General features: G+C 42.6%; 1 protein-coding gene across 2 annotated transcripts in view; it reads left to right on the plus strand.

Annotated features, from left to right (window-relative positions):
• OBSCN (obscurin, cytoskeletal calmodulin and titin-interacting RhoGEF) overlaps nucleotides 1-22,715 on the plus strand; it is a 1,961,032-nt gene that overhangs the window by 64,136 nt on the left and 1,874,181 nt on the right. For both annotated transcript variants that reach the window (XM_069211034.1, XM_069211033.1), the window contains exon 2: nucleotides 4,314-5,460. In XM_069211034.1, coding sequence (XP_069067135.1) covers nucleotides 4,323-5,460 — 1,138 coding nt within the window. In that variant the 5' untranslated portion in view covers nucleotides 4,314-4,322. The remainder of the gene's footprint in view (nucleotides 1-4,313; nucleotides 5,461-22,715) is intronic.

A 22,715-nucleotide genomic window follows, 5' to 3' on the forward strand; every position in this document is an offset into this window, starting at 1 on the left:
TTGGAGCTGGGGAACCAGGTTTGTGTCTCAGCGTTGGCTCAACATCCTGTGAATCTGGGCAAATCACATAATCTACCCAAGTTAAAAAAAATATGGTCGCATCCTTGTGTAAAGTGTCTGGTGCTCAGATAAAGTGCTCCATTACCTTTGGGTCGAGTTTGCATTATATAAAACTGAAAACAATCTTTGTGCCATTCCCATGGTAGTGTATGGAGAGGGAGAGTCTTGGGCTGGCAAGTTTTAGGTTTCATTGCAAAGCCAGGTTTACAACAGTAGGGTGATCTAACTTTTTCCCATATCCTACCGACAAAGAAAAGCAGTTGAAAGCCAGGAGTCAAGTGGCATAATACCTGATATACCCACATGTAATGTGCACTTTAACCTAAAGTATACATCTTTTATGTATAACCCTTCTCCTGGTGTCTACACATAAGAATTTGTATTGGAGGCTGTACCTCCAATTCAAAGCCCATGCTAGACAGTGCATACTTGCCTTTGTGCCACAGCATGAGGCTTTGCATCACACAAAACAGACAGATCTGACATCACTGGCATGACTTTCTTATTAAATTCTGGTGCTCTGTTTTCTACCCTTTTCACAACTTGAAGCTACAATTTATCACACAACGCTCTCTTGCATGATGGATAGTAAATCTGGACTCTAATGTACATTAGAGTCTCTTTGTTGATCAGCCTCATCAAAATACTTAGCACAGTTGAAAAATCCACAACTACATCCAGTTGAGATTAAACTCAGCCATAATTTAACTGGTGGAATATTTGAATTGTCATCTGTAAAATATTTAACTGAAATTTCATTTAAAGGACACCATAGGGTTTCTCTTCAACTTCATATATTTTGCTGAAGAAATTATATGATAACCATGAAAATCCCACACCATCACGCCCCCAAAGCAATGTATTGAGTGCGTTCGCCATAGACCCAAGGGCCTTGCCTACAAAGAACTCATTCAGTAAAAGTGCAAATTCAACACCAACCTTTACCAACACATTTTTGATTTTGCAAACCAAACTGTACTAATAGATTGGTTGATAAAACAGAGAATCATAGTGGGTCGCAATTCGACCTACCTCTTCCATGTTCAAGAGGTAGATTGCAAATTACGACCCAATACCATTGATCATAATCACAGGGATCGTGGCCTGCTAGGGTCTGCAGACCACTATGTCTGTCATTGCTTTTAAATAAAGCAATCTTTTTCTTTTTTTTTGTCAAAAAAAGGAGCCTGTTTTCTTTATGCAAATGAAAAATTAAACAAACTATTTTTAGGGTAAGCAATCTCCTCCTAAAACGTTTTTGTCAACATTCACAAAGGTGAAGGGGTCCATTTGGGTCCTGTTCCCTTTTGTGAATGGGTTACCACCTCCTTTGATTTGTTGGTAAAATATTAATGTTTTGACTTTTGACCGGATTTCAGGTGCAAAATATTAATCTTACAATCAGAAATTGGTATTTGGTAGATACACCCTAAACACGCACCTTCCAATCCAGAATTGTTATTGTTCCCTATACCCATTTAATGATTTGGGAAACCTTTAATGAATCATCAGTTTGGTTTAGTACATTTCAAAAAGTACTTGAGCAGTTGCAAGGCCTGTGATTTGATGAATATGAGGATTTGTGAGTGTTAAAACACTCTGGGTCATATTTATCAAGGGTTTTGCATTGCCCTTGCATCCCGCAAGGGGTACAGGGTGATGCGAAACCTATAATGAGATTTTTCAAGCCATGCAAATTCACCTTTCCTGGCCCTGCATGACTTGCTAAATCTGGAGTAATACAAGGCAGTGTAAGTCTCTGCCTTGCATTCCTCTGCCCCAGGGAGATGTTTCATGGGTGGAGCGTGGTTGTTCCATGCTTCCATCCATGGATTTTGAAACATTCCCAGATTTATGAATACTGGTAGACCTGGGAATGAGTCAGAATTCTATGCCTTCTCAGAGGAGGCGTAACAAGGAGAAATATCTTTATTTCTCCTAGTTTTTTCTCTTTCTACGTGTGCTGCAGAACGCAGAATTTAGCACACGTAGAAAGAGGAAAACACCTTAGAGAATTGTTTTTCTTCCTGCACAAAAAACAATCCTGCCTGTAATGCAGGCATCCTTGCACCATGGTGCAAGGGTGCCTTCGTTGGTGCTAGGCAGCAGTTTGTGTGCCAGTGCAGGCAGAGAGCAGGCATGTTTCAGATCCTGATAGATATGACACAATCCTCCCATTCTTTTTTCATGCAGTGCAGCAAGGGGTCTTGCTGCGTTGCGTCAATTAGCTGCAAGCTTGTAAATGTTCACTGGATACAGGAGCGGCTCGAGGCAAGCAGAAGGGGCGGGGCGGCACATGGGAGAGGGGGACGGGGGGATATTAAAATAAAATTAGAAATAATTTAAAAAAGCACTTACTCCTCTGTCTCCTCGCCACAGGCACAGGCTCCCAGCCTGCCCTGCGGCCAATCCTGACGCTGCTCAGATCAGTATCAGGATTGGCTGGGAGCACCCAGCCGTGGTGCTCCCAAGCAGACTGGGAGCCTCTGCAGGCTTTCTCCAGCCCAGCGACTGTGTTACTGGGCTGGAGAGAGCCTACTGCACGTGTGTGATTGGCTGGTTCGAGATGGCAGGCAAAACATACATGAGAGGTGAGGGGGAGTACCGTGCACTCCCCCTCACTGCGCGTCACCCACATGGCCCGCCCCTTTAAAATAAAACGATAATAAACAAAGTTTATTATCGTTTTATTTTAAAGGTTTTGCAACTGCTGGCGGGGTGGCGACGCTCCTCCTCCCTAATGGAGGAGCCTCCCCTGACTGGATATCACCGGAATGGGCGTCTCTAAAGAAAATGTGCACATGAACAGCTAATGCTTGTTTCCTACTTATAGGCCTTAAAGTCACTGATAAAGATTCCCACAACACTCTTGCTTCTGATTGTTCTGAAAGGATGCACATTGCAGGACATTACTGTGGGTGTTATGACTCGTTTTCTTTTTTCTTTTTTTTTTACTCCATATAAGATCGCTGTTGTTTGATATTAGCTTTGATTATTGTACCCCAAACAGCTGCTTCATCTGTTAGATGGTCACAGTTTGGACACCGCAGAGAATGCTGGTTGGGGCTTATTGTCTTATATAAATTTGGATGTTCAATCTTGAGTGTGCAAAATATGTTCTTCTTATACCACTCCCCTCTCATTTTACTCCTTCTTTCTGTTCCTCAATCCCATCTACTTCTATTTTTCGAAGTTTTTCTTTTATCTATTTCTCCCTGACTCTGTCTCATTGTCGTTCTTCATTCATGTTTCTTTTCTAAATTTGTTTGCTCAAGCTTGTCATTCCAAATCCCTTCTCTCCAAATGGACCTTTCCTCTGTTAATGTGCATTCCACTTCCATCACCCTTTCTCGCCCCTTGTTTTCCTTCTCTACTATATTCTCATTTCCTCTTCCTTTATTTCCTATTCTTCTTTTCACTTCATTCTCTTCGTTCTTTGTTTGGAGTACAAAAACAATTTGAACTTGACCAGCAGAGAGTAGTCTTCAAGCTTACAGGTTCTTAATTTGAAGATCATTCTACCATTTCTCCAATAGCATCCACTGTGTAATAGCCTAGATTGAGAAAGTCCTATAGTCCCTGCTGGCTAGGGAATAAGCTGAATGCAGTTGAGCTATCCACCACAAGTGTGTAAGGTTAATTTATCTCACAGATCTGCATGACGCACGAACATTGTATGATGCACCCATGGTGCATTTTGCACAATGGGATACACTATAGGTGCTTTATATATCAGAGGCCTCTGATAAAGACATTAGAGTACTGGTGTTGTGGGAACACGTGTACTGCATATGTGCAATTCTGTAATAGACTACACTGCTTTCTTGGCCTATGGAATCTGCATATTTTAAAGGGCAAGGTGAACACTTAAAAATGATTGTGTCTCTGCCTGCTGGATTTTAGTAGCCATAAGCAATAGTGAAGTGATAAAGTTAAAGAAGTAGTGCTGATATAGACTACAGCCATCATGCATTAACCTTCATTAATTAATGGTTCCATAGGTATGCTTGATTAATAAGACCTGTAGCGCACCTCTATGCTTGCAGGTAGAAATGAACAAGTCCTACAACCTCCATATCCCTTTGGAAACTCTAGATCATATATTAAAGATTCAGCACTATTACAATTTGCAATGATCCAGCATTAGTGCAAGTTGGAATGCCTGTGTGATGCCATCAATGCTTACTATATGTTTAACCCTCATGGCAGTGTAATATCCGTTGCTAAAACAACATTTTCTTTGCCTTTTCTAGGCTATCAAGATGGATTACAGTTCATTTGGCGGAGCCCCTAGATTCCTGACCAGGCCAAAGGCTTTTATGCTGTCTGTCGGCAAAGATGCATCCCTTAGTTGTCAAATTGTTGGCAATCCAATTCCAGCAGTCACCTGGGAGAAGGACAAACATCCTATTGAATCAGGGGGAAGGTTTAAAATGGTGGAAGATGGGAATCTGTACCGACTAACCATCTATGACTTAACTTACGAGGACAGCGGACAATACATCTGCCGGGCCATCAATTTAATTGGGGAAGCCTTTGCTGCGGTCACTATCAAAGTCGGTAATGAGAAAGATGGAACCACATCAGAGTCTGCCCCTTATTTCATCCTGAAACCATCCTCCATCAAAGTTGTCACCGGAGAAGATGTCACTTTCAATTGCATAGTTCAGGGCTATCCCTCACCCTCAATCAACTGGGAGAAAGATGGAAGATCACTGGGCCGTGCTTTCGACTCAAACCGCATCCAGATTGAATCCAGAGGAGAGGGAAATTCCCTCAAGATTCGCAGTGTGCGATATGGAGATAGTGGGACATACACATGCCGAGCTGAGAATCCAGTAGGCTCAGCCAGTGCTGCTGCCTCTCTAACAGTTGGTACATTTGGTAGCTATGGTCAGAACTGCCCAAGCTCAATGGATCCCAGTTATGGCAAAACCACCTCTATGCTCTCCCATTTGCAGAGGAGACGTGAAGAGATGAGAAAGTCAGAACTGTCCATTCTGGGAGCCTCTGAATCAAATGATATATCTGCCTATTCAACCACGGAGTCATTATCTAGTATCGGGCTAAGCCTTTCACGTGACTATGAGAGAGCAGCCAGTTTGGCTCCTAAAGTCACCCGTGAAAGTAGCGGGGTCTTCACACGCACCTGCATGGTGACTGAAGGGAAGCATGCAAAGATGAGTTGTTATGTTACCGGTGAACCCAAGCCAGAGATCGTCTGGAAAAAAGATGGGGAGATGGTGTTGGAGGGAAGGAGGCACGTTGTTTATGAAGACGAACAGGAGAACTTTGTGCTAAAGATACTCTTCTGCAAGCAAATCGACAATGGACTGTACACTTGCACAGCATCAAACCTTGCTGGACAGACATACAGCTCTGTCCTGGTCATAGTCAAAGGTAAGTGATTCATATCAACACTGTACAAATATATAGCCACAAACTGCTGTAGGTTAAGGTATTCTTTATAGAAGGTGTGTGAAACCTCAAGTTAGAAAAGTGAATTTCAGAAATTAGTCTTTAAATGTAATTGTTCGGAAATATACAGAAAAATGCCACTTCACACAAACAATCTTCAGAGAATGAAGTCAGATGAAGCCTAGCTCTGGTTATGTCATCTTATTGTTATTAGTGAATGGGGCATTAGTAGGAAGGGATGCTGTAATGCTGTATTTATATCTTTTTACATTTATGGGGTGGTACACATAGACCCAGCAACAGTGAGAATTTTCAGTGTTCATGATCTTGATTTTGGCTTGTAAGAGAGCTGGGACAGGTTACTCATTGAGTTTTGAGCGTTATAGTCTAAGATGATGTCCCATACACATTGGGAGGGTTGGGAGTTGTGGCTTTCCAGTGGGGTCTTGGGCACCACATAAGGGAGGCTTATTTGAGCCTCAGAAGGAGTCTTGTCTACATAAAAAGGGTAGAGTGTTGTTTACTCAGGCAGTCTATCTTTCATTCCTTCCATTGTGGTTTTATATTGTTAATTCTGATTGAGTCTTATGTACAGCATGCCAAGGGTATGCACACCTTGAGAGTGAGGCAGTGCTGTCTTAGACATCATCTCATTTAACTCATGGTTGGGTGTTATAGGCTTAGAATCAGGGCCTGATTTATTGCTTGGAGAAGGGGAACACTCCTTCACAAACATGATGGATATCCCGTCCGCTGTATTACGATCTAATTATATCCTATGGGGATTGTAATATGGCAAACAGAATATCTATCACATTTGTGACAGAGTATTACCTCTGCCAAGATCTAAGTCAGGTCCTTAGTCTTTAGGGTAAAGAGTTGTAACCAAGTATGGAGTTTATTTTTAAGAACATCGGTTAGGGATTTCCATTTTAATATGGAGTTTCAAGTATATCATGGGAATCTAGTAGCTTCTCATGGATACTCACCTGCCTCATTTGGATGGGAAGTTGTGGGCTCAGGTGGAGTCTTAGGTATATCTTGAGCATGTGATGTAGTTTTTTTTAGTGTAGTCTTATGCCTGACATGAGGCATTGCTTCTCAGGTACATGGAGAAGATGGGTGTGGTTGGCTTGAGAGGAGCACATCATGAGAATGGAATTTGTAGCCTCTGATGGAGTCTTGAGTACAGCATGAGGGTGGGCTTTTATTGTGTCAAATGATGTCTTTGGTATATCATGAGCGTGGGGTATTTTAGTTACAGATGTAGTCTTCTACATATCATGAGGGATGGCTTCTCTGATACATAGATGGGTGTTGTTAGCTGGAAAGGAAGCTCAATTACATCATGAGGGTGGGCATTGATAACTCAGATAGACTCTAAAACACATAATTAAGTTCAGCTATTGTAGTCTTTTATGACGTCGCATGCATTGTCTTGTGAGATATGTGGCTGAAATGTTATTGAAAAAAGTGAGGTTTTATAATTTTCCCAAACTCAAATGGAAGTTCAATACCGTAGTTGATTGGTGGGGATGAATTCTATATGTAATGGGCATATACCGTTGGAAAATCTGATTTAGCTGATTAGTTCTAGAGCCAGATTATACTCCATAACACTGTTACAGTGCAATTTACCCCCAACATTTGTTTTGCCTAATAGCAAAAAAAATTGCACTGATCCACCTGAGCAGCAAAGCGAGTTTCACGCTGGTCTATGAGGGCATATGTAATTTTTTTGTCAGTTGACTAGAGCAAATGTTTCTCTGCTTGCTTATTGATGCATAACTGCACTGTACCAGTTAAACATTTTATGTAAACTGGCCCCAGTGCTGATTGTTTGGTTTCTCAATATGAGTGTGTTAGTGAGTTATTGGCGATGATAAGGAACTCAACAATAGATCTCTCTGTGATGTGTCTTTTCATAAGGTTCATAAGGCATTAAGAGATTGTGTAGTATCTTAAGGAATCAATACTTGAAAAAAGTAATCCTGTACAATTTAAGAGCACTACTGTTGACTAACCATACATTTGAATGTAAGCTACTATAACTCAACTGTAGCCAGAAAATGTGTATGTGTAGCTTTAATCTAGAACTCATCACCCCTTATTAAATTGATTGACCTTATCAGATGGTGATTCAACCTGGAGGGAAAAGTGTTTGTACTCATTAGTCAAAGGTAAAGTCTAGTGTGATCTTTTATGTGTCTGAGAATGATCTGAGAAAAAGTGTTGGAGCCTTGGAGTTTCTATACACTATTGAGCAATCTCAAAAACGTCTACAGAACTGAATGTTCGTTCATGAACTACAATAAGTTACCTTTGGAGCCTCAGATGCACCTTCAGATACTGACATTATTTTTCTTTGTATTCCGATTACACTAGGTGCAGCACCACTTTCCTTAAATATGCCCCTTAATCTCCCCCACTAAAAAAAATCTCAAAATCAATGTAGTAAACAAAATGTCTGAAGTGGTCACCTAAATAACAAAACTTTGCATTGGGAAAAGTTATTTTGGTATGCTTATTTTCTGGAAAGTATTTCCTCTTCCCATGTATCTACCTATTACACACAAGAACATTGAGAATAACAGCCTGGCTTAGATGTGATAATCTGTCTATTTTTTAAGTCAAACAATTATTTTTCCTGTCTTTAATCTTGAAAATAGACACTACTAGATTTGAAGGACTGAAAAGTGAAAAAAGAGCTAATGATACATTATCTCTATACCATTCTTGAGCCCCATTCAAGGCCATGTTAATGTAAAAACATTTCTGTAACATAACATTTAAATTATGATAAAATCGTGCAAAAATTGACATGATGCAACACAAAAAAATGACAGGAAGAAACTCAGTGCTTGCCGGGACTCATAGGGGATCATTATGATTTCGGCAGATGGTTTTTACAGTCTGCAAATGTCCGACGCGGAGGTTGCCGCCACACAGGATACCTAATCCATCGGCTCCATTAAGAGTTTCCCTCTAGGCTGGCGGGCAGGCAGACACCTTGGTTTTCATCCGCCAGCCTAGCCAGAAACAGGCTACAGCATTGTCACTGGCTCGTAATTGAGATGGCTGCAATGCTGTATTAGGATCTCCACCACCTCCAGACCGCAGGTATCCAAGATCCTAGCGATGCTGCCGATTCCCTGGTGGTCTGACTGCCAGGGTTTTAATTTGGCAGTCTGTAGACCTCCACACTCATAATGAGCTCCCTAATATTGCATAATATAACATAACATATACCAGAACATAGTATAATATAATGTAACATAAGTCATATGTACCATAGCATATCATAACACAAGTCATCACCTAACAGTTCGGAGGAGCACATGAATAGCAATATGCACTCTGCAAGTTTTACGTATAAATATGTAGTTTATTCTAAATAATGCCAAGACCTGACAAAAGTCCAAACATTTCCAGCTACGATTCATATTTTTTCCCTTCCTCTGAATTTTGCAGAAGGGTCCTATCCTAAACTTCTGATCTCAGTTAACTCCCAAACTGCTCACTTTTGGAGCTTCTGGTCTTACAGTATGTTCACTACTTCTTCCATAATACTGTGTCATATTGACGACAATGATGAAATAAAAAAGCTTAGAATGAACCATGATGGAATAAACATGCACAGACTGATAGAAATTGGTCCTTTACATTTGATTTATGGTATGTGGAACATATATCATCTCTCAGATGTTCCATCAGTTTGTGGATCCTAACATTGTTAGCCAGAATCTGTCAGGGACAATTATAGCTAAGGCTTCTTTTGCCTGATAGGTTTGGTTTGTAAAGAATCCTTCCTGGCAAAATTGTGTTCATTTAGAAACCATTCGTTAGTTCATATTATCACTTAATGCCCATTTGATGCTCTTTATTTGTCCAGGAGTTGTATTCTCTTTTGTTACTCCAGTCTTTTTTTGCCTTCACCCTTGACCATTTGTTGAGGCCTTTTATGTCAGGGTCTGATGGTATTTATTCGATGAAAGACAAGGAAATCTGGGTACCATATAGAGAAAGGGATAGCACTCATTCCTAGGATTCAAACAACAACACAGCAATGTGATTTGGTCTTTGTCTTTATACATTTTATCCCTTCCTTGACATTTGAACTAATCTTCTCTGGTTCTTCAATTATTAATATATTTCAGGTGTTTTAAGAAAACTGGGATGATGTTGGTGATAGTTGGGCCACTACTTTTCATTCTCATTAGCATCACTCAGTGTAGTAAGGCCCCAATTTATGCTCTGGATGCCTCTGGGAGGGCGCCACTATTTCCTTCCAGGAAGGAGATGATATTGCCATGCCTCAAGTTTTTGTGATCCCTTGCTGTGGATCAACTCTTCACTCCTAAACCAAACCTTTGGTCAGTCATATACATTGACTAACTCAAGACCTACTTCATCTCACACAGTCCTGGATGGCCAGCAGATGCCTCAGATTGAAACACAGGATCATCAGATTTATTCCTGTTGCCAATAGAACAGAGATCCAGAAGTGTTTTTCAGCTGAAGCTGGAAAGATTTATTCCCCACACAGATAAAAAATACCTTGGCTATGTCATTGTAATTGTACTATTCTTTAAGACTAAGATCTCCAGAAATAAACAAACTGCCTAGCAGCAAGGCCCAATCCTGTGAAATATAGAATCAGACCACGATAAATTCTACTTCACAGTCACCATGCTAGCTCTGCATCTGTAAACAAGCAACCCCCTACTTGCCTATAATCTGAATCCAATGAATAATGTTGTGTGCTGCATACTGCGTTCCAACTCACTAAATATAACCATATGTCTTCAACATTGAAGGAACTTCACCGGCTACACCTATAACTCTGCATGAGGTTCAAAATGGCCTGTATCACCTACAAGGCAGTAACAACTAAATATCTACTGTATCTGTCTGAAAGACATCATCCCCTCCGGAGGCAAATGTCACCAAAGAAGCCATCATATCCCAAGACTGGTGATCAAGAATTTCAGGACTGATAAACCTGGAAAAACTAGGATAGACTTGTTCATATTATATATAAAGGCTGCAGAACAAGATCCCACTACAGATTAGACTCATACCTTCACTTCTCCACTTCAAAAAGAAGTTGAAAACATGTCTCTTTACAGAGCACCCTACATCATCAATGAGGAACCCCAATCTCTGTCAGCCTCGGATCTTATATACAACAGATCCCACACCTATCCTTACTGACAGTACCCTAGATCTATTCCTTCCACACACATCCTGCACAGAGCTGCATTGATGCAAGGAATGTGTGCAATCCAAATACAAATATGGAAATGAGGTTCATTATAAATAGTAACAGACTCAACTGCAATACAGGTCACGAAGGCTGCAGAGACTGACTACATATGAAAGGGAATTTAAATAAACAAATAACTGTAAGACCTTTGTCTCTGGAGGTAATTTGAAGACCAGATATATCCCACCATTCCTCACTCTATTAAGATGTGTCATAATCTATATGGGATCACATGCATTGGTAAAGCAACCCTCCAAGGGATGTCTACTGTTTATCACCTGTGCACCTTCATGCAGTAAGTTGTCTAAACCAAAAAGTATGATGTTTGTAACCTATAGATAGTGGGGGGTGTTTTCAAATAGGATCTAGTGACTAAATTGTTGGGTGTGAGTCCAAGAACCATGATTTATAATTTTGGGTCCCCAATCAAACTGAATAGCCTGGTCCCAGGCTACCCACTTTGTATTACTGTGACCCAGTTCCCTTATCTTTCAAAGTTAAGTAACTCAGAAACAGAATATCTGCCTTATTCAATGCTATATAAAAAGCATACATTTGCACAGAGTGAATTCACCTGGTCAGTAGGCCAGTCTTTATCAGTTAAGTGAGAAGATGTCATAGAAATTTGGTTGCATTCTGATATATTCTTGTATTTGAGAGAGAAGCCCCTTCTTTGGTTCCCAGGTGACAAGACTCATTTCATTCTGTAGGAAATGTCCTAACACCTGCCCTTTTAGATTTCCTTTTCATCTTGTAAGAATGATTGTCTTCTACGGTAAGGTTACACAGTGGTGGAATCCACTCTAATCCATCATTGGTTTGTGTTCCCAATATTAGAGGATTCACCTTTCTCTACAAAGAGGATTCGTCATACTGGAAGCTAAAATCTTGTATATTCGTCCACATTGCAAATACTGCATAACTAACACACTCTCATATAGCCTTGATAACATTATGAGACTCTTCATAGGGAGTCAGATTCTGTAAAGTGTCAAAAGCAAGAGAGATTACTTCACACCATCTGTCCGTGAGCTCTTTGCTGTCTGGGTTGTCTGTCCTCTGACAAACCAATGAGCAGTCCATTTCTCGCTGAGACCGTTTTTTGCTCTATGATACATGGACTTCCTGCAAGTTTAGATGCCATGATGAAAGACCTTCACACACCAAGTCACCTTTAGTCACTTCCACGCTTAAAATAATGTCCCAATTTATCATGTTTCAAAACACTTAAAACTGGTGTTGAATCATTTTAAGGGCTTTCATTCATTACAGACAGGAGAAGTAGATCTTGGCGTTATTCTGCAGAGACAGAGCACGATCTAAATGAGCCCTTTTCCAAGATCGCACCCCCACTAGGTAGAAATGTCTGGAGAATGGCGGTACTAATGGTAGTAATTACCTGTGGTAGTAAAAATAGCTCTGGTGAAATATATCACCGCTTTTATAGTTAAGACAGCGGAATTCTGCACCTTAGTAGTAAATAATACCACAAGTCAGAAAAAAATGTGTCTACCAGGTGCAATGGCTGGAGCACTGCAACCCCGTGCCTCAAAATATTCCTCTGTCATTACCTATTGTATGGTAACAATCCCTAGTTTTCAAGTTAATTGGCACAGCTGTTTCCCTTTACGAACTTTGTTGGTACCTGTTCAGAGCCCATATTATTTCAATATAAATCGAAGCATTTTTGGAATTGTTGCATTTCATGTGACAGGAAAAAACGGTGGTAAGGCGTTCATCATTTAACTTCGGTAGTAAGACGACCATCTTCTGGAATGAGCCTTATTGTGTTTCTCAGAATTGAAAAATATTGCTTCCAAGCTCGGCAACTTAACCCCAAGGGCACATCTTCTCCCTTACTTTCATTTCTTTGGCAGAGTAACTGAACTAATATTGTTTGCACTTTACTTGGAGTTGATTTTCATAACTCTCCTTTTTCATTTTATTTTGCGCTGTTTCGGGATTCAATTAGCCTTTTCTGTCTGGAAATTTGACATCAGTTTTCCGCTGTACCTTACATTAAGACCACTATAAGCAGACAAAGCAATATGCACAGACATAAAGAGTGACTACAATTTAGTAAGGGCTGTATGGCTCCTGTGCATGTCATTTTCATATGATACAAATGCAACGTGTCAAACTTGTATTAGATTACATCTTCTCTCTAAGTGGATCTCCGTTAATAGTTATACGAATTGAATAGTCCTGCCCAATTGTGGGGACCCTAGCGCAGTTCTTTTTAAAGTCACAATTTTACTTTGCCTTACTTGATGAAGGCCAGGCGGTCTAGGTGTAACAAATGTTAAATTGTGCAGCTTAACACATGCTATACTGCCAACTAGATTGCATTACCTTAAAATTATGAAGAAAAAAGGCTTAAGCTAACATAGAGCTCCTCTTTTTCAGTGCTTACTATTTCTGATACAATCCTGGGTGACAGCAAGCTTCTGCACATTATTTACACTGTATTAGAGCTATGCCACCTTTCCTACATCTAATTTTTCTCCCTTCTGCAAATCCAGTGTAGAAGAGTAAACAAAACACTCCTAAACTAACATGCAACAAGGTAAATTTATTGTGGTCATTAAGGTGACAGTGAGGAAGCCACACAACAGAAAGGTCTGGGTGATCAGATCACAGTGCAAATGTCGAAGTCGTAAATAACGAGGAGACTGCTTCAGCTGTCAACATTCCTCAGAGGGTTAACACACTACAATTGCAGTTCAAGATGGTCACCTTTCTTTTTTTCAATCTAAATTCTTTATTCATTTTTTTTTAAAGAAAAAGAACAAATAAGCTGCATGTAGATATCATTACATAAACTTAAAGTGTATATAGTATACAAGAGAAGAAGATATAAGGCAGTAATAAAAAAAAAGTAAAAATGAAAAGAAGAAAAAATAAGAAAACTGATATAAAGGTGTAATCAAGTAAACGTAAAAATGAAAAGAAAAAAGGAGAAAACTAATATTCAAGTACTGTAATCAAATATACAAGAGATCAGTCATCTCTTCAACATAAGTAGATATGGCAACAAACATTAATATTAACATATACAGAATATATTTGGTAAGTATAAGTCTAACAATATCACATGAAAAACAAATTCAAGATTGTATATCAGGAATAGGGCCCCAAATGTAAACAAAGTTTTGTAAATTATAATTCAACTTATAGATACTTTTCTTAAACTGAGCCACATCAAACATGTCTTTCAAACAAGAATGAAACGTTGGGGTAACACCTGTTTTTCAAAAAATGTAATATGCTAATTTTGGCCAGGCTAAAAGCCTGAAACATTGTGCAAAATTGATAACCGATTTGTTAAGAAGAGTTGAATAGGAGAGTATTTCTTAAAATAGTTTTCAATTTGGGACCAGAAAATACAGTTTTGAACATTCCTGTGTTATATGTAGTATATCACAGCCAGATTCTTGGCCTCTCCAACAAAAGGAACTTGGACTAAGTTTGGCTGAGTGTAATTTGGCTGGAGACCAGTGCCAGCAATGTAATATTTTACAGTAATTCAACTTAAGGCACGAGTCTCTAAGCTTTGTTGTAGTTTTTTTAGAAAAGGTGACCCATTCTTTATCTGAGAATGTCATATTCAAATGGGAGGACCACCAGTATCTTAGGTTACTGAATGTTTCAATTGAAAAAGAGTGATCAATTAAAATAGTGTAGATACCAGAAACTGTTTCTTTGATGTTTTTCCAACTATGAATATACTGTGCAGTTGGTGATTGGGAAGTTATGTCTTGAGATTTTGACATACTGGAAGAAACTGCAGTGATTAGTTGAGTATAGTTATTAATGTGTGAAGCTGAAAGATCAATCTCCTGTTGTAGGTTCTTGAAAGATTTTAAAGAGTGTGTAAACATATTGGAAATGTGATTTATTTTTTGTTTATCCCAAGTTTACCAGTTAAGTTCTTTCCCTGTGTACATAATATCTGCATTGTTCCATAAAGAAGCTTGAGCATTTAGTTGGAATGTGATTTTGTAAGAGTGTCTGCCTTTTTCCAAGCCAAATGAGAAGAATAAATAATGTGATTAGAAGAATTCATAAATCCTGTTTAGTATAATAAACAGTAAGCAGAGTATCAGATTTGTGTAAAGACTGTTTGAGTTTAACCCAAAGTGGAGTGTTTGTATTTGTTGAGAGTCTATAAGTGGAATGAGCTAATTGTTGAGCAATACAGCAATATTCTAAGGGTGGAAGATATAGAACACCTATCTTTGAGGAGGAGGTTAATTTTGGGCTACTCAATCAGGGTCTATCAGAACCCCATGCAAATCGAGAAATGGTAGAAAACATTGTTTCAAAAAAAGGATCCTGGAGTAGATAGTGAAATTATCCATACATAGGATCACGTCTGTACAAGGGCCTTCCCGCATTGTATGTATCGTATCACATGGCAAGCCAGATGGAAGGAGCCAGAGTTCACAGTGACAGGTACATCTCTGATTGAAAAAAAAGCTTGTGGCGGGTTTCTAGACACCTTCAATAGGAGAATCCAATATTGCGACGAGGCACGCTGGGAATGGTTAATAAAGGTCCAAGGCTTTGTCTCACTTCCCAAAGCCTCAACAAAGAGCTGCCATCTTCCCTGGCATCAAGCTCCGCCGCTCCTTGGAAGGAGCTGAGGATTACAGCAACGGATGTGTCCCCAGTGAAAAAACACACTTGTCGCAGGTTCACCGGAACTTCTGACAAGGGAATGCAGCATTGCAGTACGGTAAGGCATATTGGGGGAAGTATGAAAAAGGCCGGTGGCTCAACATCCCTCCTGGAGACTTAATAAAGAGTAATGGCATCAAGCTCCACCCCGTCACCGTTCTATATCCTGGAGTTTCCAGTCCTTTTTTGGATACTGATGACAGTGAATCGAATTCCAATGAGATGGTTAATACCACTGATTGCTGTGAATTGAAATTTTTGTGTGTGCATTTTATATACATATATATTATTATTATTGTTATTTATACTATAATTCAGTATGAATGGCAGTTGCTTTCACATCTTTGCAAATTTCAGTCTGCCAGTCACCCTTTAAGATCACATCTGCACAGCTCATGTACCAATTATCGTGACACACTTCTCCTATCACTGTCCTCTATCACAGTCTCTACAATGAGCCTTTTAGCCACAACTGCTCTTCATGCAAAAGAGATGCTACTAAGCTTTTTCTGTATTTATTGATTGTGAGAAAGTAGCCTCTTTCTAGCCTTGTTACCCCCACTTTTGGCCTGTGTGTGAGTGTATGTCAGGGTGTTTTCACTGTCTCACTGGGATCCTGCTAGCCAGGGCCCAGTGCTCATAGTGAAAACCCTATGTTTTCAGTATGTTTGTTATGTGTCACTGGGACCCTGCTAGCCAGGACCCCAGTGCTCATAAGTTTGTGGCCTATATGTATGTGTTCCCTGTGTGATGCCTAACTGTCTCACTGAGGCTCTGCTAACCAGAACCTCAGTGGTTATGCTCTCTCTGTACAAATTGTCACTAACAGGCTAGTGACCAATTTCACCAATTTACATTGGCATACTGGAACACCCTTATAATTCCCTAGTATATGGTACTGAGGTACCCAGGGTATTGGGGTTCCAGGAGATCCCTATGGGCTGCAGCATTTCTTTTGCCACCCATAGGGAGCTCTGACAATTCTTACACAGGCCTGCCACTGCAGCCTGAGTGAAATAACGTCCACGTTATTTCACAGCCATTTACCACTGCACTTAAGTAGCTTATAAGTCACCTATATGTCTAACCTTTACCTGGTAAAGGTTGGGTGCTAAGTTACTTAGTGTGTGGGCACCCTGACACTAGCCAAGGTGCCCCCATATTGTTCAGGGCAAATTCCCCGGACTTTGTGAGTGCGGGGACACCATTACACGCGTGCACTATACATAGGTCACTACCTATGTATAGCTTCACAATGGTAACTCCGAATATGACCATGTAACATGTCTATGATCATGGAATTGCCCCCTCAATGCCATCCTGGCATTGTTGGCACAATCGCATGATCTCACGGGTCTCTAGCACAGCCCCGGGTACTGCCAAACTGCCTTTTCAGGGGTTTCACTGCAGCTGCTGCTGCTGCCAACCCCTCAGACAGGTTTCTGCCCTCCTGGGGTCCAGCCAGACTTGGCCCAGGAAGGCAGAACAAGGGACTTCCTCAGAGAGAGGGTGTTACACCCTCTCCCTTTGGAAAAAGGTGTTAAGGCAGGGGAGGAGTAGCCTCCCCCAGCCTCTGGAAATGCTTTGATGGGCACAGATGGTGCCCATCTCTGCATAAGCCAGTCTACACCGGTTCAGGGATCCCCCAGCCCTGCTCTGGCGCGAAACTGGACAAAGGAAAGGGGAGTGACCACTCCCCTGACCTGCACCTCCCAGGGGAGGTGCCCAGAGCTCCTCCAGTGTGCTCCAGACCTCTGCCATCTTGGAAACAGAGGTGCTGCTGGCACACTGGACTGCTCTGAGTGGCCAGGGCCAGCAGGTGACGTCAGAGACTCCTTCTGATAGGCTCTTACCTGTGTTGCTAGCCTATCCTCCTTCCTAAGTAGCCAAACCTCCCTTTCTGGCTATTTAGGGTCTCTGCTTTGGGGAATTCTTTAGCTAACGAATGCAAGAGCTCATCAGAGTTCCTCTGCATCTCTCTCTTCACCTTCTGCAAGGAATCGACCGCTGACTGCGCTGGAAGCCTGCAAAACCGCAACAAAGTAGCAAAGACGACTACTGCAACCTTGTATCGCTGATCCTGCCGCCTTCTCGACTGTTTTCCTGGTGGTGCATGCTGTGGGGGTAGTCTGCCTCCTCTCTGCACTAGAAGCTCTGAAGAAATCTCCTGTGGGTCGACGGAATCTTCCCTCTGCAACCGCAGGCACCAAAAGACTGCATCACCGGTTCTCTGGGTCCCCTCTCAGCACGACGAGCGTGATCCCTGGAACTCAGCAACTCTGTCCAAGTGACTCCCCCAGTCCAGTGACTCTTCAGTCCAAGTTTGGTGGAGGTAAGTCCTTGCCTCCCCACGCCAGACTGCATTGCTGGGTACCGCGTGATTTGCAGCTGCTCCGGCTCCTGTGCACTCTTCCAGGATTTCCTTTGTGCACAGCCAAGCCTGGGTCCCCGACACTCTAACCTGCAGTGCACGACCTCCTGAGTTGTCCTCCGGTGTCGTGGGACCTTCTTTTGTGACTTCGGGTGAGCTCCGGTTCACTCTTCTTCGTAGTGCCTGTTCTGGTACTTCTGCGGGTGCTGCCTGTTTCTGAGTGGGCTCCTTGTCTTGCTGGGCGCCCCCTCTGTCTCCTCACGCAATCTTTGTCCCATTAATTATTGACTGTCACAGGTTCTTTCACCTTCCCTGTATTACTGCCATCTGTAACATTTACATTAATCCAGTATCCAAATAAAAAAACAATTTGTTAAAAAAGTAGTTCCTAGTTTAGCGGCTACCTAAACAGAATTACGGCACCAGGGCGTCTTCTAGCCTCGTGCCTTCAACTTAAATCTCTTGCAAAAAATAACTTTAGACTAAGACATGTAGGATACACAATTGGACATTGCTGCATCAACTGTATGCTCAGAGGCACAGGATTGATTAAGGCATGAATTTTAATTTTACATGTATGGCTTATACCTAATACCTCTGAATAGGTCTTTCCTTGATGATAACCTTATAGTGTACATTTTATTTACGCTGTGGAGCATCTAGGGTAGACTCTATATGTGGGTGTCAGCTTCACTATTCCTCTGCTTTAAATATTTTACAAAGGCACGCAAATAGGCAGTGACCAGCTGACACAATACATTACTATACAGTCCCTCACACTGAGGACATCAGACCTGAGTGAAGTGGGCATACAGTGCTGGTGAGGCACATTTAAAAAAGCTGCACCATGGCGAAGCAGCAGGTGAGAAGCTCTAATGTTCCGTCGCTGCAACATATTTGATAGGTTTTCTTGCAGAGTCAATTGATAACATTTTGGATACATTACAATTTGATCTTTTATGTTGCTGGTTTGGTCTGCCGCAAGCCATCCCAGAATGCCACTTAGACTTGCAGTGCTTAGGCAATCATTGGCCATAAAGTAGCCTGGTGGCTCAGCGTGCGATGCCACAACGTTCGAGGTCCCAGTCAAGAAGAAGGCCCTGGGAATGGTCTCAGACTCCGAGATCCTCATTGCACTCCAAGTCTTCAGGCCACTTGGGTAAGTTCCGCCACAAGAAGAAGTCGGAGAGGTCTTCGACTTCCCTGTCAGCTGATTCGGGTAGTGTCAGCATTCGAGGCCTGGTTCCATCATCGAGTCTGCATCTGGGCTGACTCTGTGCCTCCCTGAAATTCCAGGAGCCGGAGCAACCTCTGTCCAGCTGAAAGAATATTATGAGGCCAAGTGTCTCAATTTTGGGTGTGCCTAATTCTCTAGTGCATCTTTGGGCCCCAAGGAGTCAGCAGGAGTCCTTTCTGGTTCCTGCCCTGGCAGCTCAAGTCCCGGCTGCAGTTGTGGCCAGAGGATTGTTTCCTGGCTTCAGACCAGCACCGGTCATACCATCTCGACCTTCCCTGGTGCCAGTCTGGATCAGAAAGCTCCCAGCACCAGTGGTGCAGCCCCCATTCTGATCTCTGACTCCTATACAGAGCTAGAGATGTGTCATTTAAAACCATGCCCAGCACTGTCTGGAGCAATGCCTTCCAGGACGGAATTTGAGCCCTATTCCTATGGGCTGGCACTCAGGGAGAATGATGGGGGTCACTGGGCACTGAAGAATACCAGCCCAAAGAAGAGCCTTATATGGACTGGTGGGGTGAACTGGGCGAAGCCAATCGACTGGATACTTCTTCAGAAACTGGTATGCTTTCTCACCCTACCGTGGCTTTGGTGGAGGGAACCTCATTTACAATGGTGGTATGGAGGGTAGCTGAGGTCCTTGACCTTCAGTTGCCTTCAGTGGCAGTCAAGACTAATGTCTTGATAAAGGTACTCCAACCAGGAGTCTTCCCCTCAGAACCTCTAATCCCATTTAACGAAATTCCCACTTTTGTCCTTCTGGGGAGGTGGTCCAAACATAGCACGAAACTCCTGTGAATAGGACAATTGCCCATCCCCACTGCCCCACACCGGGGGACCCAGACTTCCTCACCCAACACCCTACCCCAGAGAGCTTGGTAGTCCAAGCCTTTATGTCACATGTAAATCCTGGCGCATTCCCTACCGCACCCCCGGAGAGGGAATCCAAGAGGCTCAGCCAGGTCCTTGGGCTTTTCCATGGCCCCATTGCACCCACAATCTGCCTTTCACTGTCCTGCCTGCCCACGGGTATTACCTGCAGTTCAGGGTAGGCCACGAGCATTTTAAGTTTGCTATGCTCCCTTTTGGCCTTATCTGCACCCCTCGGTTGTTTGCTAAGGTGATGGCAGTGATTGTACCCATCTGCAGAGATCAGGGGTGTTAATCTTTCCCTATTTCGAAGACTGGCTGTTGAAGGCCAGCTGGCCTCAGGCTGTTGGTCTCCCACCTTCAGACTACGGCAGACCTCTTGCACTCACTGGGGTTCACTAGAAACCTGCCAAAGTCACACCTGACTTCCTTTCAGATGCTCCCTTTCATTGGAGCTGTTCTGGAAAGGGTGCAGTTTCAGGCTTATCCTCCTGAATGGTGAGCCCAGGATATTCTGGGCTCACCATCTGGGCTATGATCCTAATGTTTGAGCCTCCATCCTGGATTTTGGTGAGACTGACTCTGAGGTTGTTGGGACTATGACTATGCCTCCTACATCCTACTGGTAATACATGCGTGATGCCGTATCCAGGCTCTGCAGTGGGGACTAAAGTCCCAGTGGGTGCAGCATCAGTGGTATCTCTCCAACATGGTTCGATCTCACAGGGAACTACAAAAGACCTGCAGTGGTGGATAACGAACTGCAATCGGGTCAGCAATTGACCCCTCTACCTTCTCCAAGCAGATCTTACAGTAGTGACAGATGCATCCCTCCTGGGATGTGGTGACTATCTGGGGGAGGTGGAGATCAGAGGACTCAGCTCTCTGGCAGAATCCAGACTCCAGATCAACCTTTTGGAGCTCCATGCAATTCGACTGGCATTGAAAGACTTTCTATTCTCCATTAAGGGAGGGCTAGTGCAGGTGTCCATGGGCAACACCATCTCTATGTGGTACTGCAACAAACAGGGCGCAGTGGGGTCATGGACCCTTTGTCAAGAGGCTCTGCGTCTCTGGACATGGCTTGAAAATCAGGGCATATCCCTGGTGGTTCAACACCTGTTCTCTGAATGCCAGGGCAGACAAACTCAGCTGAAGATGCCCACTGAATCATGAATGGCATCTCCATCTAGAGGTGATGCAAGCTTTCCTTCACCAGTGGGTAGAGCCTAGGTTAGCTCTGTACACCACCACTGCGAATGCATAATGTCAGCAGTTTTGCATGCTGGAGTTTCCAATGTGGCTCTCGCTTGGTGACGCTTTTCATCTTGAGTGGAACTCAGGCCGCATGTATGCCTTTCCGCCAATACCACTTCTGCCCAGAGTTCTCAAGAATATCAAGAACTACCAGGCCCAAGTCATCCTTGTGGCTCTGGACTGGGTACGTAGAGTCTAGTATCTCAAACTACTGAGCATGCCATTGATATTCCGATCAGGCTGCCCCTCTGGGAGGATCTCCTGTGGCAACAGCAGGGGAGGGTCCTTCACCCAAACCTGTCCAGTCTCTGCCTTCTTGCAGTTGACAGCTTTCAGCCTTCCTCCCAAAGTCTGTGATTTCATTTTGGTGTACCTTGCTGTTGGAAAACATTTGTGGCATGGTGTGTAGAAAAACAAGTTGATCCTCTTTCTGCCACCGTTTCTCAGGTTCTCCTTTCCATACTTTCTGTTGCCCAACAGTGCTCTGCTCTGGGCACTCTCAAGGCTTACCTTTCTGCTATTTCTGCTTTTCTGCAGTTGCCTAACCAGTCATCCCTCTTCAAATCCCATATTGTAAATAGGTTTCTGAAATGTCTTGTTCATCTCCTTTTTCCTTCACTATTTATCATGCCTAAGTGGGACCATAATGTTGTTTTGACATTTTTAATGTGTGCTCCCTTTGGGCCTCATTTACGAGGCCCTAGCACGACCAAAACATCACTTTTTGTGACACTCAGTGGCGCTGTGCAGTGCACCATATCTACAAGACGGCGTAAAGCCACTTTTCCTGGCTTAACATGGCCTTGTAGATATGGACCGTCCGACACAGTTTTCTTCGGCTAAAAGGCGTGCAATGGATGTTGCTGTGGCCGTACCTATGCAACACCAATTTTAAATCATAAACCTGAGGCAGCGTCAAAAACTAACACCTTCCCAGAGGAAGCGTTAGAGTGGCGCAACGAGGACAAATATTTTTATTTCTCCTTGTTGTTTTGCTCTTTTCATGTGTGTTGCATTCTGCATCACACATAGAAGGAGCAAATCACCATTAAAGATTGTGTTTGTGCAGGAAGGTATCCCTTCCTGCACAAAAACAATCTCCCCCACAACGCAGTCATCCTTGCACAGTGGTGCTAGGGGGACTGCGTTGGTGCTAGGCAGCTAATTTAGTGCCGGGGGAAACACAGGGACGCGCCGTATTCTTTTAAATACAGCGCATCCCTGTGTTTTGGAAATGACGCAGCTCGGCGCAGCAATTTTGCTTGTGGCACGCGCTGCACCATTTCCTTGTAGATGAGGACCTTTGTGCCCTTGCAAAGTGACGTTAAGCATCGTAAAGTCTTGCAAGTGTATTTATCTTCTAGTTGGGAATAGTGCTTTGCTCTATGGCTCTACAATGCCTTCCACTACTTGGTTGCTTGCCTGCATTGCACGAAAAATAATACATCAGCCCCTTGGAACTGGGCCACACTGAGCTGTAAATTGCAATGTATTTTTATTGTGCAATAAGGTCCCACGGTAGGATGTATTCACAGACTGCACAGTGTAGTACATTT

The sequence above is a fragment of the Pleurodeles waltl genome, chromosome 10 (assembly GCF_031143425.1).
Source record: "Pleurodeles waltl isolate 20211129_DDA chromosome 10, aPleWal1.hap1.20221129, whole genome shotgun sequence".
NCBI classification, from domain to species: Eukaryota; Metazoa; Chordata; class Amphibia; order Caudata; family Salamandridae; genus Pleurodeles; species Pleurodeles waltl.